The 20,476-nt window shown below is 42.7% G+C and overlaps 1 protein-coding gene across 2 annotated transcripts in view; it reads left to right on the top strand.

Annotated features, from left to right (window-relative positions):
* ADD3 (adducin 3) overlaps positions 1–18,905 on the top strand; it is a 141,962-nt gene extending 123,057 nt beyond the window's left edge. Inside the window, exons 8-16 of one of the 2 annotated variants that reach the window (XM_040361645.1) lie at positions 104–247; positions 1,213–1,311; positions 2,694–2,876; positions 5,172–5,432; positions 6,120–6,236; positions 7,600–7,686; positions 9,844–9,955; positions 12,614–12,697; positions 18,182–18,905. In XM_040361645.1, coding sequence (XP_040217579.1) covers positions 104–247; positions 1,213–1,311; positions 2,694–2,876; positions 5,172–5,432; positions 6,120–6,236; positions 7,600–7,686; positions 9,844–9,955; positions 12,614–12,697; positions 18,182–18,459 — 1,365 coding nt within the window. In that variant the 3' untranslated portion in view covers positions 18,460–18,905. The remainder of the gene's footprint in view (positions 1–103; positions 248–1,212; positions 1,312–2,693; positions 2,877–5,171; positions 5,433–6,119; positions 6,237–7,599; positions 7,687–9,843; positions 9,956–12,613; positions 12,698–18,181) is intronic. The other variant, XM_040361646.1, reaches the window with a different exon arrangement.
* Positions 18,906–20,476: the final 1,571 nt, after the last annotated feature.

The following is a 20,476-nucleotide window of genomic DNA, read 5'->3' as shown; positions in this document are numbered from 1 at the left end:
ACTCCCCGCTGTTGGTCAGATTGTCAACAAGAGAAGAGAAATAAGTTGATGGGCATACAAGTCCTGTGTACGATCGATACTCAGATTCTTCTTTAAATTTCAGGTCTCCTCCATGAAATGCGGCATCCTCCCCATCTCTCAGGAGGCGTTAATCCTCGGGGATGTTGCTTACTACAACTACCAGGGCTCCCTGGATGAGCAGCAAGAGCGAATCCAGCTGCAGAAAGTTCTGGGCCCCAGTGCCAAGGTATGATTTGTCCGATTTCTGTTCCCGTACATGTATGCGTTTCTTCTGGATTGGGCTCAAGCCTGCACTGGAAACAATGGTGTGTCCTCTGGTTTGGGCTACTGTATATGTTACAACATGATCTGTACCAGCAGTATTGTATTGGTAGTAGTACTTTATGTGCAGGATACCACCTCTCCTGTTCTCCCTCTGTACCTATTGTGTGGTGGTGTACTGACATTCTACTTTGTATTGACTATTGTGTGTATTGTATTCTCATTGTACTCACGTGGTACATACCCATTATACAGTATTGTACTCATATGTACCTATTGTATGGTCATTGTTTTTGTACAGTATTGTACTTGCATGGAATGTATATATTCAGTATTGTACTCACATGGTACGTATTTATTGTACTTTGTCTGTACAGTATTGTATTCGTAGGGTACGTATCTGTTGTACAGTAATGTACGCACATGGTACATATCTGTTGTACAACATACAGTATTCTACTTGCATGGTACGGTCTTTTGTAACTAATGGTACACATCTATTGTACTTTTGGGATGTATCTTTTGGGAAGTCTTGTACTCGCACTGCATGTACCTCCTTGTACACTCCTCATACGTACTTATTGTACAGTATTGTGCTCATATTGTATATATCTGTTGTACCACATTATACAGACATCTTACATACTTATTCAACTTGCATCGTACGTACCTATTGTAACATATTTTACTGACATACTAGGTATCTGTTGTACCAGATTGTACTCGCATGATATGAATCTATTGTACAGTTTTATACTCTTTGTACATACCTGTTGTATAGTATTATCCTTGCATGGTACATAATTATTGCATATAATTGTACTTGAATCGTACTTATTGTACGCTATTATACTATAATTGTACATATCGTATTGACCATCCTAAGCCCAGAGAATATTCCCTGACATCATATTGGCTTTCTGTGTGCAGGTCCTGGTTCTGCGGAATCACGGGGTGATGGCTTTGGGAGAGACATTGGAGGAAGCTTTCCATTACATCTTCAATGTACAGCTGGCCTGTGAAGTTCAGGTAACACTAAACTCCTTTTTATATGGTCACTCCACCCAGATGTCATCAATGCAGAATTTTAAAGTAATGTAGGAAAAGATGCCTCTACCTGAGAATGGTCAGAGTGTACCTGATGGTATAGAAGGTCCAAGGTAGTTGTCAAACAGCGCCCCCCCGCCCAGGACATTTTTACATATAAGTGAGCCTATAATAAGGCTTACCTATATGTACTGAAAATATGTACCATGAGTGACGGCTCCGGCAGGTAAGTGCCGCATAATGGGCCAGTATGTGATGCATAGTAGCCCATTATGCTTTCACTTTGCAGGGGAATAAAGAGTAAGTAAAACTATCAGTGTTTACTTCCTCTTTAACATTCATATCACTCACGATGTACATACTTATTAGTGGGTCCTCCTGGTGCACAATGCCCGGCCTCATGTGGCGAGAGCCAGTTCCTGGAGGATGAAGGAATTGATGCCATTGAATGGTCCCCACACTCACCTGACCAAAATCCAATAGAACACCTCTGGGAATTTGTTTCGGTCCATTGACGCCGCCAGGTTGCACCTCGGTTCAGGAGCTCAGTGATGCCCTGGTCCAGATCTGGGAGGAAAATACCCCAGGACACCATCCGACCCCGACGGATGGTGTCCCAGAGGCAGTCACCGAGTTATGAACATCCGAGTTACCAACGACTCCTACTTACGAACAGTGGTGGCGTGACGTCACTGCCGGCCGCTTGCGCTCCACATTGGTCCCAGACACGTCCCACACTGCAGTACTGCATGGCCGCAATAGCCACAAATAACATGTCTGCATGCGCAGACGCACCCGGAACATCCCACATCACTGCACAGGCTGGAGCTACACTTGGAAATGTACTGTTCCGACTTGCAAACAAATTAGACGTAAGAAACCTACAGTCCCTAACTTGTTCCTAACCCAGGGAACGACTGTACCATTCTGAGTTGTTGCAATGAATTTTCAACAAAATTTAGTAGCTTGCTGCATAATTTTTTCACTTTGATTTTCGGGGTGTCTTTGAATTCAGCCCCCTGTAGGTGGATAATTTTCATTTCATGCCATCCTTTCATTCCTAACACATTACCCAGTCCATATCAGTATAGATATCCAGCATGAGATTTTCCCCATTGAGATCTGATATGTTTTCAAAGTGTTCCTGTTATTTTTTGAGGTGTGTGTGTATGTGTGTGTGTGTGTATATGTATATATATATATATATATATATATATATATATATATATATATATATATATATATATATATATATATATATATATATATATATATATATTGTGTGTGTATAAAAATATATATATTTTCACTCTCACAATCTCTCAAACAGTTAGTGCTAACACCTGCCTTCCCTGTTCCTGCAGGTCCACGCTCTGGCCGGCTCTGGAGGGATCGACAACCTCCTCCTTCTGGACCTGGAGAAGTATAAAGCCGTCACGCATTCGTTGGCTGCGACTGGCGGGGGAGGGGTAAACATGGAAGGCCAGCACAAGTGGAAAGTAGGGGAGCTGGAGTTCGAATCGCTCATGAGAATGCTGGACAACCTGGTGAGTGCTGAAGATTTTACAAGGGAATTTGGGGGAAAAGAAAATGCAGCATTTTTTTTTTTTATTATTTATGTTTTTATTACCTTTGGGAATGGGCTGCTGAAAATGGATTACTGGGGTCCTGGGCGAGTTCCTAAGCTCTTTTCACATTAGTGTTTTCTGTAGGTTCTCACATTAGAGTTTCAACATTGAAATAGTGTGTGTGTGTATATGTATGTGTGTATATATATATATATATATATATATATATATATATATATATATATATATATATATATATATATATATATATATATATATATATATATATATATATATATATATATATATATATATATATATATAGGCCCTTAGGGCACTATTCTATCCACGACTGCCACTAATGATGAGGTGCTAATGATGCACCATTACTCCAATTGACACTAATGATGGGGTGCTATTCCTTTTACTATTATCAACCATGGGGCACCATTACCACTGATGCCAACAATAGAGCACTATTCCTTCCACTAAAACCAATGATGGGACATTTTCTGCTTTGACTGCCCAGTCTGCCCGCCCCCCCTAAAGTCTGAAGGACAGTAACCTGGCCCTTTGTTAAGAAAGTTTGGAGACCCTGCTTTATACTATAAGTATAGGTTGTCATCAGCAGGAAGTATTGTCACTAGTAGAAATGTCAGTTGTCCTCAATGGATGGGCCAGTTATTGGCAGTCCTCGGTAGGGGTGCAACGGATCGTCATTGATCCGTGATCCGAACCAAAAAAGATTGATCCGAACCGCACACACGTGATCCGAGGATTGTTTTCTAAAAAAAAAAATAATAATAATAATTTGCACATGTTCAGTCCACACACAGCGTGGTAATGGCAAACGGAGGAGCTTGAATGCCCCGCGTCATTTAAATCCCCTGTATGGGAGCATTTTGTCTTCCATGTCAAATATAATGATGAAGGAAAGAGTTTAGTGGATAAAACCGTGACGGTGTGTAGGCACTGTGGCACAAGAATGCCATATGACAGTGGGAACACATCAAGTATTGTCACTAGGGGTGCAACTGATCCGTATGGATCAGCACCTTCGGGTCGGGACACACGGCGATCCACGGGCCTCCCGGTCCATAGGAAAGGCCGCGGCTTTGGCCTAGCTATCGAAGCGGCGGCCATCAAGGTCCACCCGGCGCGGGGGATGCAGGCTGCTCCTCGGAAGTTTGTGGGCACTTGAGCTCAATATGTCATTGACTCCTAACAGCCCAGCGATGAGCTCCATGCTGCACCTTGAGGAATCCACACGGGGAGCCGCTGCCGCACCGGGTGTCCTGCTGCTTGCCAGAGAAGAGAGAGGAGGCGATCGGGGGGATCTGTATGGACTGAGCATGTAGGGGGGATTTTCACTAGACACTCAGCCCGCCGATCAATGACACTAAAGGGATCTGATGATTGGGATAGTTCAGGTCACAGTAGGGAACTGGTGACACCACTTTCGTACATGGGGCTGCGACTTCCACTTGGCTGCACATATAAGTATTGCGAGATGCAGTTATTTCAACACAAAACAGAGCTTATACTCTTAAATACAGTATTTGTAAATCTGACGGACTGTTTAAATGTGAAAATCAGAGGTGTTCTGTCACATTAGCAATAAACAGTCCGTCGGATTTCCAAACACTGTATTTAAGCATATAAGCTCCGTTTTGTGTTGAGAAGAACTGTGAAATCTAAACCTCTGGTGGGTGTAACAAGATTTGTCTTTTTTTTTTTTTTTGCTGATCCGAAAATGATCCGATCCGTGACTCCTGATCCGAGGATCGATCCGATCCGTGAGTTTTTTGATCCGTTGCACCCCTAGTCCTCGGTGGGCGGAGTCAGTGATTGGCGGTCCTCAATGTGAAGTTCTTCTACACATGTACACCCATCTCTTTATATTGCACTGATAACTATTGGTTGTCCTAAAAAAAAAAAAGTCTTGATTGTTGTCAGTAGTCCATATTGATTCGCTTCAGTAGGAAGTATTCATATGTAGGAACGTTGACAAAAAATCAGTAGGAAGTATTTTATTTCTCTTTTAAGTATTGATTGTCATCAATAGGACGTATTGATTATCAGTAAGAAACAATGATTGTCAATAGGAGAGTAGGGGGAATCCTGAAAAAATAAAACTAATGCAGCCACTACATCTAAATCCTGATAAGCTGCAATATGTTACTTTTTCTTCTGTTCTCGGGTTTAAAAGTGGCCCTGCTGACCCATTACTGTACAGCTCGCATCTGAACATTTTTCTCTCTCCATCCTCCACAGGGTTACCGGACCGGCTTCGCTTACAGGCAGCCGCTGACACGAGATAAACCGCGCCACAAGAGCGAGGTAGAGATCCCCGCTACGGTCACGGCCTTTACATTTGAGGACGACCAGTCCATGCCGTGCTCTCCTCTGAAATTCCTCGCTCAGAAGCAGCAAAGGGAGAAGACGAGGTGGCTGAACTCGCCAAACACGTATATGAAGGTCCGGGTTCCTGAGGAGTCCTTTAACGGCGAGATGAGTCCAAGGACTAAGATCACGGTGAGCTGAGCTCTAGTCTCACATATGTGATGCAGAATTTCCCAGGGAACATGAAAGGAACCTATAAGCTCCCCTTCTCTGGGCACCGCTGCTCCCTTTCCCTCTGTGGTCACTTTACGTACAAAGAGCCGGTGACAGGTTGTCCTCTCTCCTCCCTCCTTTTGGAGATAACAGGTTGCACACTCCTCCAGAGGTAACAGGTTGCACACCCACCCACCCCCCGCTAGGGCTTGGGGGAAAAAATCGATGTGAATCGAGTTGCGAGGTCAAATCGATTCAGATTTTGACCAAATCTATGTTTTTAGATTTTTTTTTATTTATTTTTTTCATAGGACCGGCACTCCGCGGACTAGGCCGAAGCCGCGGCCTTTTCCCAGGATCGCGGCGAGCTGCGGGCAGGATTTTTTTAGGCGAGGCTTCGGCCTCGGCCTATGATCTCTGAGCTGACATGAATACCTGGACATTTTACTAGTCTATATTAGTTTGCTGCACTGAGCAATGACGATATACAGTACCTAATGAGCGTTCCCCTTTAAATCCATAAAAATGGTGCCGGCCAGTCGTCTTCATATATCAGAAACCATATAACATTTTAATCTTTTCCTCTTGTAGCACATTCCTGGTGTCCCCTCCGGAATTCCTCACCTCCCCCCATCCTCAGATAACCTCTCTCTTTCTCTATTGCAGTGGATGAAGTCCAATGAGATGAACAAGAACAGCGGATATCCCATTAAAATAGAAGACCCCAACCAGTTTGTCCCGTTGAACACCAACCCCACAGATGTCCTGCATAAGAGGAATAAGGTGACGTTTTATTCCTGAATCTCTCATCACCCCATAATAGTCTGGACTTTTCCTGCAGCTGCTGCTTTATGGTCAGGATGTCCTGCCGGCTTTATATTGTCATGTTTACTATGTGGATTGCAGTGTCCCGAGCAAGGCTTTGACTATTCTGGAAAGACTGAACAGTTTTACTACTGAATTGTTACTTTCCATTGTTCCGGGCAGAGCTGTGGTTTAGCAATTAGCCCTTGGATCATTTTTTCAGCTATTGCCATGGTCTGCATGGAGTTTGTATGTTCTCATCAGCTCAGGGATTTTGGAAGCTTCTCATGATGGGCATAGCAGATGTTAAGACCTGGGAGGTCACCACAGGGCTGGTGGAAACCCCTTATGAGTGGGGCAGGGGTTCAGAACCAGAAACTCTGCGCAGGACTGGTGGGAATCCCTCAAAATGGGCACGATAGTTTTCAGACCAGGAAACTAAAGGCAGAGATGGTAGGGACATCTCATAATGGATACAGCAGGTGTGCAGGTCCAAGGCCTTAGTGCAGGGATGGTGGGAACCCCTCATAATGGACACAGCAGGGAAGCAGACCCAGGAACTCATCACATGGTTAGTGGGAAGCCATCATAATGGGCACAGCAGGGAAGCAGACCCAGGAACTCATCTCATGGTTAGTGGGAAGCCATCATAATGGGCACAGCCGGTTACATACTCAGAAACTCAAGGCAGAGCTGGTAGGAACATCCCATAATAGACACAGCAGGAGTGCAGTGCAAAGATGCTGGGAACACCTCAAAATGGGCACAGCAGGGAGACGGACCCGTGAACTCGGCACAGGAATGGATGGTGGGAACCCCTCATGGGCACACCAGGGAAGCAGACCCAGGAAGCCAAGGAAACCAACCCAGGAACTCTGCACAGGGATGGTGGTAACGCCTCATAATGTGAAAAGCCGTTTCTAGACATGGAAACTTGAGGCAGAGATATTAGGAACATCTCATAATAGACACAGCAGGTGTACAGATCCAAGGCCTCAGTGCAGAGATGCCAGAAACCCCTCAGAATGGGCACGGCAGGGAAGCAGACCCAGGAACTTGACAGCGGGATGGTGGGAACCTCTCATGAGTGGATCTAGTGTACAGATCTGGCAACGTTCTTGACCCCTCATAATGAGCACAGCATGTGTGCAAAGCTGAGAATTAAGTGCAGGGGTGTTGGGAACCCCTCATATTGGACATAGGTGTACAGACCCAGGCACTAAAAAAACAATAAAAAGACTGGGGATGTTATGTTGGTGCAACAGATTAGTGATGTGGACATATGCTGTCAATATTATTGACTATTCCTAACTATTGACTTGTTCTCCTCTTCCTTCTATAGATCAGGGAGCAGAATCGGTACGATCTAAAGACCGCTGGGCCCCAGTCACAAGTCTTGGCGGGCATTGTGGTGGATAAACCAAGTGCGGTAAGTGGATTTCTGGTTGCCGGAGACCACTTAATTCGGCTCTGCAGATGTGTATAAGCTTGGCAATTCCTCTCCTCCTGACTTTTCCTTTAGATCGTGAGTCTCCAAACTTTTCAAACAAAGGGCCAGTTTATTGTCCTTCAGATTTTAGGAGGGCCGGATTGTGGCCAGCAGAGCCAGAAAATTTCGGCATGTCCTATAATATCTCCTAAACCTGTACGGTTTAGGAGATATTCCCCCCGCAATGCATGCGTGGGAGTGACACATCGCTGCTCCAGCCAATCGCAGCGCTGCAGCGGCGATACCCGAAAGACACACCGGAGCAAGATGACATCTCGCTCTGTGTGGACCAGGTAAGTTCTCTACACCTCGTTTTAAGGTAAGTATTTCATAATGAGCAAGTATGCGGTGCATACTAGCTCAAATGTGTTGTGGGGGGGCGTGTTTTATGGTAATGAGGCTTGACCTCACTTTTTTACGTTTTTTTTTCAATGCGCATGCGCCGGGCGCTTACATTTCCCAGAGTGCATTGCGGCTAAGTACGCCGCACGGGCCTATTGATTTCGACGTGGACGTAAATCCCGATTCGCGGACGACTTGCGCAAACGACGTAAAAAATTTGAATCTTGCGGCGGGAACGGCGGCCATACTTTAACATTGTTGTTCCACCTAATAGATGGAATAACGTTAGGCCTGATAATGCCTTACGGAAACGGCGTAAAACTACTGCGGCGGCCGGGCGTACGTTTGTGAATCGGCTTATCAACTCATTTACATATTCTACACCGATCGCAATGGAAGCGCCACCTAGCGGCCATCCAAAATATTGCAATCTAAGATAGGACGGCGCAAGCCGTCGTATCTTAGATATGTTTAAGCGTATCTCTGTTTGAGAATACGCTTAAACATAGGTTGGCGTAGATTCTGAGTTAGGTCGACTTATCTACTGATAAGCCGGCCTAACTCTTTCTGAATCTACCTATTTATCTGCTTTCTCAGCTGTCAAAAGAAAATATCGCAGTCTGACAATTTTTTAACAGGAAACATTGTAACTAATGCTTGCTTCCTTAGATCAAAGGGATACACTTCTGTGTGTGTGTGTGTGTGTGTGTGTGTGTGTGTGTGTGTGTGTGTGTGTGTGTGTGTGTAAAGAAAAAATCCGGGCAGTCTGCCAAGTTTTGAACATGAAACATTGTAACTAACTTCCTTCTTAGATCAAACTTCTGTGTGTAAATGCAGGAAGTTTAACCACTTAAAGTCCAAATCTTTTTATGACACTTGTTTCTTAAGTTAAGATCAATATTTTTTGCTAGAAAATTACTTGGAACCCCCCAAAATTTTATTTTTAGAGACCCTAGGGAATAAAATGGCAATTGCTACAATATTTTATGTCGCACTGTATTTGCCCAGCGATTTTTTGGGAAAAATACACTTCAATGAATAAAAAAACGAAACAGTAAAGGTAGCCCAATTTATTTATTTATTTTTTATTTTGTTTTAATGTTAAAGATGTTGCACAGTGAGAATTGTGATCTATCCTCTAAGCAAAAAAATTGTGCTTCTCATTTTAGCCAAAATCGTGCAGCTCTGGTATATGCCCATGCAAGCAATACATTATAGATTCCCCTTTAAGGCCTGTTTTTTGCTCGGCTGGCTGAGTCACTGACAAGCGTGCAGAGAATAAAGCCAGGGCTCCGGATACTCAAAGTCAGAAGCACTGCAGCAGCCAGGCAAACTAGCATTTTCAGAAACAAGTTTGCGATAGCGGACCCCATAAGTTCTCCCTTAAAAGATCCAATGGGCGGGGCGTTTGCTTAAAGGCGTGCACTGAGAGAAATGTCAGCATCTACAATTTCTTGGACTTTCATCTTTTGTTACAATACAAATTGAGTCGCACTAACACAATATTGTTAAATAGTGTAACAGATTGAATCATCAAATTAACATTTAACAATATTGTGTTGGTGCAATTCAATTTGTATTGTATGATTTGAACTGTGTGTGTATCTTACAGAAGAGTTGCTGCTTTAAGGGACTATTTCTATATACATTACACATTTGGCGGATTTATTTTTAATTTTTTTATACCTTTTTTGTCTTTCAACTTTGTTGCTCGGTTATGTGCAGAGATGAATGTCTCTTCTTTGTCCTCTGCAGCCCATGCAGTTCGTCGAGGATGAGAACGCTCCTCCCTTACCCCCCAATCCATTCAGCGAGTTGTTGGAACAGGAGACACACGATCAAAGGGGTGAAGATAACGGGACAAAAGGTAAGCTCTATCCAGTAAAATGATGTGCATCACCCGTTCCAGGACATAGAATTCTGGGAACAGACCTTTCCTAAAGAACGGTCTACCTTTCCTGTTTTTATATTACTTGCTCTCATAGGCGTGCGCACAGGGTGTGCCAGATGTGCCTGGGCACACTCTAATCACCCCATGTACATTAGCATTATCCAGGGACGGCACCAGGTGGGTGGTTGGGGGCGCCAGTGTAAATGCTCCCATTATAATAAAGGCTAGGTTCAACCTTAGAAACACATTACACCTGTATTTAGGGTGTAATATAATATGGTCTCCATCAACTGTCTCCCACCACCAGAGCCTCCTCCCTGTGACTGCAGGTGGCATTCATGTGTGTTTTAACTTGGAGGGGGGGGGGCACCCTAATGCAATAGGCTGCACACACCTATGCTTACTCTGGAGCCTTTTGTTAAGGACAGACCATTGCTATTACTAGTCCATTTAAAAAAAAATCAGTTCTATTACTAGTCTATCGGTTACAACAAAGAGGTCCAGTCTTCCAGGACATCCCAAAGAGTTCTGGGAGGGGATCATTCCTAAGAACTCAGTCTACCTTTCCTGTTTTAAATTACTTACTGGAGCCTTTTTTAAGGACAGACCATTGCTATAACTATTCCATTTAAAAAAAATCAACTATACTATTACTAGGGTTGTCCCGATACCACTTTTTTGAGACCGAGTACAAGTACCGATACTTTTTTATCAAGTACTCGCCGATACCGATACTTTTTTTTTTTTTTATGTCACATGACAGTGGCGTTTGTTTATTTTATATTTTTTAATATTTTTTTTTATATATATATACCCTGTTTCCCTGAAAATAAAACCTACCCCTAAAATAAGACCTAGCGTAATTTTCCAGGAGGACTGCAATATAAGCCCTACCCCGAAAATAAGCCCTAGTTTAAAATGCTATAACCCACTCTATTACAGTAGTACACAATGTACAATGCGTGTGTTTCTGTAACATAAATGCAGGGAAGAGAGCTCCGGCAGGTATATATATGAGGGGGGGGAGTGGATAGTCAGTGTGTTTTTTTTTTTTTTTTATTATTATTTACATTTTATTTTTTAAATTATTTATTGCATTTTTTTTTTTCTTTTTAATCGGCCCTGTTGGGGGGCTTTGGTGAGATATCAGGGGTCTTAACAGACCTCTGACATCTCCCCTCTGAGACAGGGAAAGGGACTAGGGACACAGATTCCCCAGTCCCTTTCTCAGCAGCCTCAGCTGCGCTGAAAATGAATGGACAGAAGACGGCCGCTTCTCTTCATTCATAAACTGAAACATTGTAAACACAGTTTACGATGTTTCAGTTATGTGAATAGACAGTCAGTAATTACTGACTCTGTCCATTCGGGAACAGTAAGGAGCCGGATTTACCGGCTCCTAACTCCGCTCTCCATCCTGACAGTTCTAGGGGGTGGAGGAGGAGTACGGAGGGAGAGAGAAACACAGAGGGGGACACGGAGGGAGAGAGACTGCAGCAAAAATGGAGGGGGGCTGGAGGAGGACACGGGACAGTCAGCGGTGATCGTGTGTGGGGGAGTTGCAAGCATCGATCACCGCTGATTTTAAAGCAGCTGAAAGCCGCGCGGGGGGGGGGGGGGGAAGAGAGAAGCGGAGAAATTACTTTTAAATCTATACAGCGGTGATTGTTGCTTGCAACTTCCCCACGCACTGATCACCGCTGACTGTACAAGTATCGGGTGAAGCATCGGGAGCATTTGCCAGAGTACAAATGCTTGGTATCGGTCCCGATACCGATCCTGGTATCGGGACAACCCTAACTATTACTACTAGTCCCTTTTTTAAAAAATAAATACAAAATCTATATAGCAAAGGGGTCCAGTCTTCCAGGGCACCCCATTGAATTCTGGGAGAAGATCACTCCTAGAAACTCAGTCTACCTTTCCTGTTTTGTATTACTTACTGGAGCCTTTGAGTTCAGGCCATTGCTATCGGCCTGCAGTCCTTGTGTTTTGACATCCTTTTCATTAGATGGTCAGACTGTTCTACAGGAATGGTTGGAGATTGTAGACCTGATGTAGGAGATATACTAGGGGCATGCAGACTGCTCTAGGCAATGCCCACATGTGGCTGAGCCTTAATGATTAAAAGTACTGAAATCCAGTGAATGAAAGGGGTGGGCAAGGGACGGTTAGACTGCATTTTAGTGCAGGAGAGGATCCTTTTACAACTGTGCTAGACTGAAAGCTGGAGCTCAGCTTTAAGAAAAGAAAAGTCACGTATTTGTGTTCAGATTTATTGTTGGTTGGAGCTGGGTTTTGTTTTCTTGTCCCTCGTGTTGTTCCCTCTCCTTCCATCTTCGACGTCTTCTACTCTTTCACCTGAAAAGCTTTATAACGATAACATTGTCACCTTCCTATGGAAATGCTTCTCTGATTCCCTCCTATGTTTCCATATATAACATGCCAGTCTGTTCAGTGACATCTTTTGTCTTCTCATTTTCTCTTCTCAAGTTTTTACTTCCTTCTCCCCGTCACATTTTTGATGACGTTTTGTTTGTCTCCCATTTCTATAACTCGATCCGTCACCTCACTGTGTCTACTCAACCTGCATGACAACCCGCATGATAACTAACACCACTCTTAACCCTGCAGATGCCGAGCATGAGTTAATCTCGGAGGAAGAATCTTCTATCCCTGTAACTCAGTCCCCACCCCCGACGCCAACCGCCACTACAGGTATTTAACTGCCATCTGGTGGGCCTGCTCTGGTCTAGTGCTTAGAAATGCACTATATTACCAAAAGTATTGGGACACCTGCCTTTTACACGCACATGAACTTTAATGGCATCCCAGTCTTAGTCCGTAGGGTTCAATATTGAGTTGCCCCCCCCTTTGCAGCTATAACAGCTTCAACTCTTCTGGGAAGGCTTTCCACAAGGTTTAGGAGTGTGTCTATGGGAATGTTTGACCATTCTTCCAGAAGCACATTCAGGCACTGATGTTGGATGAGAAGGCCTGGCTCGCAGTCTCCGCTCTAATTCACCCCACAGGTGTTCTATCGGGTTGAGGTCAGGACTCTGAGTAGGTCAGTCAAGTTCCTCCGCTGCAAACTCACTCATCCATGTCTTTATGGACTTTGCTTTTTGCACTGGTCCAAATCAGTGAAAGGGGGCTGGTAATGGTGTGGGGTTGTTTTTCAGGGGTTGGCCTCGGCCCCTTAGTTTCAGTGAAGGAACTATTAAGGTGTCAGCATATCAAGACATGTTGGACAATTTCATGCTCCCAACTTTGTGGGAACATTTTGGGGATGACCCCTTCTTGTTCCAGCATGACTGCGCACCAGTGCACAAAGAAAGGTTCATAAAGACATGGATGAGCAAGTTTGGGGTGGAGGAACTTGACTGGCCTGCTCAGAGTCCTGACCTCAATCTGATGGAACACCTTTGGGATGAATTGGAGCGCAGACTGTGAGCCAGGCCTTCTCATCAAACATCAGTGCCTGACCTCACAAATGTGCTTCTGGAAGAATGGTCAAACATTCCCATAGACACTCCTAAACCTTGTGGACGGCCTTCCCAGAAGAGTTGAAGCTCTTATACCTGCCAACTCAATAATAAACCCTACGGACTATGATGCCATTAAAGTTCATGTGTGTGTAAAGGCAGGCGTCCCAATACTTTTGGTAATATAGTGAAGATATTAGAGGTGTCATATTTGTTTGATATACTTTATTTTTCTTCTTTGTTTTTTTATTTTTTTATTTATTAATTTTTTCCATTTTTAGCACATTTAAAAGTAAAATGCATTGTACAGTAATCCAAAGTGTGACATTATGCTTCTGAAAATTGGTGCGGTCATTTTTGGCAGACTCAAATGTTTTAGTTTCTGCTCTTTTAGTTGGTGTAACTGAAATGATATTGACTATATAAGAGTGGAAGCTGTTTGATTTCAGAAAGGGATGCACCAATATCGGAGCCGGTGCCAAGCATATGCACGAATATCGGTACTTGAGCAAATGATACTGAAACTTATACTTGCGTCAATACAAAATGAATGGACACAAATCGCTCTGCAAAGAATTGCATCTGATTTATACAGGAATGTGTTATGAATTCTGTCCAAATCGCCTGCGATTTCCCCCACCGCTCCTGTGTATGTGTATGTGTGTGTGTGCGCGCACCATCTAGTGGGCCGTTTATTAAAGAGATTCTAAAAGCAGGAGGTTTTTTATCTTAAAGCGGAGTTCCGGCCACAATTTCACTTTTTATATATAAATACCCCTGTAATACACAAGCTTAATGTATTCTAGTAAAGTTAGTCTGTAAACTAAGGTCAGTTTTGTTAGGTTGTTACAGCATTTAGACACTTTATAAAATAGAAATTGACTGGGGCCATCTTAAATGTGGGCATCATGAAGCCAGACTGTATGACTTCCTGGATTTCAGCCTTGCAGATCTCGCAGGTTTCAGCACCTGTACTGTCCAAGTCACATGATTCTTCGAGAATGGGGAGTGCACAGACTCCTGGAAAGTTACACCCACTACATTCCCAGGAGTCTGTGCGGTGTAGGTTAGGAAGCTTAAGCACCTAGGTGCAGGAAGTGGGAAGATTAACTATTCTGCCTAGCAACAACACTTTGAAGGCATCTAAAAAAAATTTTTTTCTTAAACGACTAATGACATTTTTTTAAAACTACTGATGTAATGTTATATTTATGGGTGGAACTCCACTTTAATGCATTTAGATAAAAAAAACCTTGTGCGCAGCAGACACCCTAATACTTACCTGAGCCCCATCTCGATCCAGCACGAAAGACTCGGCTGTCCCGGACTCTCCCTCCTGTTTGGCTGAGACACACAGTGGGCGCCATTCGCTCCTGCTGCTCTCAATAAATCAGTGAGCCAATAAGAGGAGAGGGAGGGGCCAAGCCATAGCTCCGTGTCTGAATGGTGTCCCCATAGCAAGCTGCTTGCCGTGGGGGAAGGAGGGAGGGGTCAGGAGAGCCGGCGAGGGACCCGAGAAGAGGAGGACCCGGGTTGCTCTGTGCAAAACCCCTGGACAGAGCAGGTAAGTATGACGTGTTTGTTATTTCTAAACCAAAGATAAAAAACAAGACTTTAATATCACTTGTTAGAACTCACAGTAGATATTTGGCCAAATGCAAAAATCTTCATGGTTGTCCCGATCTCGCCGATGATGGCAAATCACGGCCGCTGGATGCGCTCGCAGGGCTGGAGGAGATGTAGAGGTGGTTTGCCTCCAATCTGACATCACTTCCTATACCCATGGAGTCCCACAACATCTCCTCTATCCCTGTGAGCACCTCCAGCACCTGTGATTTGCTTTCATTGGCGAGACCAGGACACCTATGAAGATTTTTGCATTGGGCCAGATATGTACTGTGAGTTCTACCATTTTATTCAAACTGCCCACTAGATGGCGCTTTTCCATTTCTATACACACAGGAGCAGCGTGGGAAATCTCATGTAATTCGGACAGGAATTGCACCGTATTCCCGTTCAAATCGCATGTGATTCTTTGCAGTGGAAAAAAAACATTATTTGTTTTGACGCAAATCGCATAGCAAAGTATTGATACTCATTATCGGCGAGTACTTGACCAAAATTATCGGTACTCGCCGATAAAAAAAACTGCATCGGTGCAACCCTACTTTCAGAAACTCTTACTGAAAAACTCCATTCAGCGCTCTGTTCACTGAAAAATTATCCTTTCTAACCTGGAGACACAGCAATAAAAACCTGGCAGAGGATCTAATCCTAAGGATCAGCATAAGGATCATAACTAAGCCTCTGAAATTAAAGAAAAAATATCTTTGTCTTTAGATATACTTTGAAAGTATAAATAAAAGCAAAACCTTTTCTTTGTTAGCTTTAGATATAGTGGAGAGGGATTGGAGCCCCTGTCTGCTTTTTATTGCTGTTTGTAGAGATTCACCCTCTCTATTTGTCCTGTTTACTGAAATCATTGAAAGTGTTGAATATCCCAAACTTTGTCTTGTAAAACTTCCAATAGGGACACTAGTTCTGGCGACCTCCAAGTTTGGAGGGATTTCCTCACTTCCTGTTGTGGCTATTAGACAGGAAGTGAAGGGAAATCTGCAATTGGGGACAGATGGCAAAAAACAACGGGTTATAAACCTCCCTTACTCTATCCACAGAGGAATTGCTCTATTTAGTTCTCCAGTGTCTACCAAAAACCAATCCTTGGTGGAAAAACATTTTGGGGCAGATACACATACATCTGCGTGGGCGCAGCGTATGTGAGATACGCTACGCCGCTGTAACTTACTTTGCTATTCTTTGAATCCTGAAAGAATTTGCGCAGTAAGTTACGGCGGCGTAGGGTATATCTCGCAGCGTAAGGGCGCGGAATTCAAATGCGGCGAGTAGGGGGGCGTGTTTCATTTAAATAAAGTGTGTCCCTGCGCCAAACGAACTGCGCATGCCCCGTCCGTCAAAACTCCCAGGGTGCATTGCTCCAAATGACGTCGCAAGGACGTCATTGTTTTCGACGTGAACGTAAATGGCGTCCAGCCCCATTCACGGACGACTTACGCAAACGACGTAAAATTTTCAAAATTATACACGGGAACGACGACCATACTTAACATTGAGTACGCCACCAAATAGCAGCTTTAACTATACGCCGGAAAAAGCCGAACGGAAACGACGTAGAAGAATGCGACGGCCGGTCGTACGTTCGTGGATCGTCGGAAATAGCTAATTTGCATACTCAACGCGGATTACGACGGGAACGCCACCTAGCGGACGTCGAAAAATTGCATCTAAGATCCGAAGGAGTACGAAGACGTATCGCTGTCGGATCTAACCCAGATGCCGTCGTATCTTGTTTTGAGGATTCAAAACAAAGATACGACGCGGGAATTTTGAAATTATGCTAGCGTATCACTAGATACGCCGGCGTACTTTCTTTGTGGATCTACCCCTTTTTCTTTTGTAGCTTTGGGTGGAGTAGGGAAGGATTAGAAACTCTGTTTTTTTTTTTTGTTTTCTGTGTCCACATCGGGGAGATTTGTCCTCCTTTCCTGCCCCAGAGACACAATGGGGAAATTCCCACCTTTTGGCAAGTTCCCCCATCCGGGTGATTTCTGATAACTATAAAACGTTTTACATTGTTCCTTATTTTCTACTGTAGAAAAGCCAGAAACTCAATGCTCGGATTGTTTTTCTTTATTAGCTACATGGCATGGATACGTTACAAAACACTGACGCGTTTCAGCCATTGCAGCCTGAGGAAGGCTGCAATAGCCGAAACACGTCATTTTGTACTGTAATCATGCCATGCAGCTAATAAAGATTTATAGAAGGAGCATTGAGTTGCTGGCTTCTTTCTACATTGGACTTTATTGCATGAGACCACAGAGCCCAACCTGTACAAGAGTCTCCAGCATTTTCACTGTAGACACCAGCGGTTGAGCTGGGGGTATGTTTTTTGCTTAAGTTTTCATTTTCTGTCTGGGAGACCATGGACACCAGGAAAGGAAGTGAGAGCAAATCACCAGAATGGGGACACAAACAGAACAGAGGTTCTAAAACTTCCTGCCCTCCGCCCCAAATCTAGAAAATCTTTTGGCCATTTCACTTTTAATGGTGTCAGATGGTATCGGTTGCTCCATTTAAAGTGGTTGCAAACTTTTAAATATACCCAGTGAAGTGGCGGGCCTCATGGGAGCTGAAATTACACACTGCAGAGATCATTGAGGAACACTCGGACAGCTGATTGGGGGGAAGAGACACCTCCCCCCTTTTTACACAGGAACAAAGCTGAGGCTCTCAATCACAGGCTGTGTGCTGGAGCTCCCTCCCCTGTCACCTTTAAAAAAAAAATTGTGTCAAACACTTGTTAGAAGTGACTCCTGCTGATGGCAGAGGAAGGAGGCAGCAGACAGAAATGACACTTTGTGCTCTAGATTGAGACAAGTACACACAGGCAGGGTTCTCAAACTGGCAGCCCTCCAGCTGTTTAAAAACTACAAATCCCATCATGCCTCTGCCTGTGGGAGTCATACTTGTAACTGTCAGTCTCATGGGACTTGTAGTTTCGCAACAGCTGGAGGGCTGCCAGTTTGAGATCCCTGCTACAGAGGGATTTGCTTTGTTCATATTTCATGTTTGAGGTTTACAACCCCTTAACTTTTTTTTTTTTCTTTTGCTAATTGAAAATTCTCTGCCTTCTCAGAACCCCTGGACGACTCCCTGTTTCAGTGCCACTCTCCCATTATACTAAACGGTAAGGAGGGCGTCAGACACGAGGCCCACGAAGACCTGACCATGCGCGTTCACCAGCTCAGCGTCGGGGACACGGTGGAGATCACAGTCCGGACCACGGAGAAGATCATCGAAGGGGAACTGACCCCCGAGGGTTCTCCCTCCAAATCCCCCAACAAAAAGAAGAAGAAATTCCGCACTCCGTCCTTCTTGAAGAAGAACAAAAAGAAGGAAAAACTGGAGGCGTAACGCGTCGCCAGGATGAGGCGCTTCAAAGAGGGAAACCGTAGGCGACGCCTGTTTCGTGCCGGATGGACGTTGCATGGTCCTGAGTTTTGCAACGGGTTCGAATTTTTCCAACTTTCTGCCGCATCGGCTTTTTCAAGGTGCACCAAAGAAAGTTGATCCTTCAGCCTTATCTCCATGCTTCTTCACCACCCAGTTCTGCCTAGAAGACGTTCAGCCCATGCCATGGTAATCCCCCCCCCCTCTCTCTCTCTCTGGACTGTTGGCAGAACCAGCTCCTTACTCATGTGATTCACGCTACAAAAAGACACGAAAAATACAAACCGGTGTGTTTTTGTTTTTTACTGAGCTTCAACCTATTTTCTTACAAGTTGCGTTGCTGCAAGCACATCCAAAATGAACCCAGGCTGGGTGTGTACTCGAAATATATGCTCATCTATGATTTTCTATTTTTGTCTGGTCAGTTTTTGAATCTGGAAATTTTTTATTTTTTTTTGTTAAGCATAAACTGGAAGAAAGTATCTTTTATGATTGTATTTTATGAGTATAGAGGAGCCTAGATATACTGTCTGATATGCTGCACCCCGGAAAATTTAGAATGTGATATTGGCTCTTGGCTTGTTCCATAAAAAAAAGGGGGATATATATATATATATATATATATATATATATATATATATATATATATATATATATATATATATATATATATATATATATATATATATATATTAATTAATATAAAATTCCCCACTTCATTATGTTCCCCTGAGTGGCTGTTATGGGCCATGTAACTGGACATAAGCATTTATTTTCAGTTTTTTTTTTTTTTTTTTTTTCCATGGAATTTTAATATCCAGCAGCACAGCAGGTTACTGAGGAACTACAAATTCCAGCATGCCCTGTTGTGTTGTCCAAGCCTTTTATTGTAAATACTTCACAACTACCAGTTCACTCAATGTAGGTATTGGAATTTTATACTGGAAGCGTTTTTAGTATTTTTTTTTTTTTTTTTGCCAAATATCTAATTTTATCAATATGCTGCCAAAGGGCTCCTTTAAAAAATATATTGCACAATAAGGTCAAGGGGGTGTAGGTAGGGTGTTAATAGAATTTGTATTTCTTACTTTTGTGGTTGTGTGTTTTTTCTTTCTTTCCTTTCTTTTTTTTTTTTCTTTCTTTTCTTCTTTTCTTTATTTTTTCTTTCTTTACTTTATTTCCTTTCTTTCTCCTTCTTCTTTTCTTTTTTTTTTCTCTTTACTTTCTTTCTCCTTTCTTCTTTTCTTTTTTTTTACTTTCTTTCTCCTTTTTTCTTTCTTTCTTTCTTTCTTTCTTTCTTTCTTTTCTTTTTCTTTCTTTTCTCTTTCTTTCTTTTCTCTTTCTTTCTTTCTTTTTTCTTTTTTTCTTTTTTTTTTCTTTCTTTTTTTTTTTCTTTTTTTTTTTTTTTTTTTTCTTTTTTTTTTTTTTTTTTCTTCTTTTTTTTTTTTTTCTTTTTCCTTTCTTCTTTTCTTTTTTTCTTATCTTTCTTTCTTTCTTTCTTTCTTTCTTTTCTTTTTTTTTTCTTTTTTTTTCTTTCTTTCCTTTCTTTCTCTTTTCTTCTTTTCTTTTTTTTTTTTTTTTCTTTTTCTTTTTTCTTTTTTTTTTTTTTTTTTTTTTTTTATTTTTTTTTTTTCAAACTTTAAACTGCACATAAATATAAACTTTGCTGTGCTTGGATTTAATGGTAAACCTATAGAATGCCTCTTTTCCAAATATTAAATTTTATTTTTGACATGCTTATGAAAATCTTAGAATGTACAGCTTACACCAAATGTGGATATGTTTTTTTTGGCAAAATAAAAATTTATGAGTAGAGTGTTGCAGGGAATTCTAGTTTTAAAAAAAATAAATGAAAGCGTTTATTTTTGCACTTGGTGTTAGGTCTCTCGAGTGTGCCACAAAGTTTGGTCATAAAAATTAGATTAGGGGAGCGGAGGACTATTTTTTTATTAGGAATAACGTACTTTTAAAAAAAAAACTC

The sequence above is a fragment of the Rana temporaria genome, chromosome 8 (genome assembly GCF_905171775.1).
Source record: "Rana temporaria chromosome 8, aRanTem1.1, whole genome shotgun sequence".
NCBI classification, from domain to species: domain Eukaryota; kingdom Metazoa; phylum Chordata; class Amphibia; order Anura; family Ranidae; genus Rana; species Rana temporaria.
Note: the sequence above shows the minus strand (reverse complement) of the source record. Positions and strands in the feature narration are given on the sequence as shown.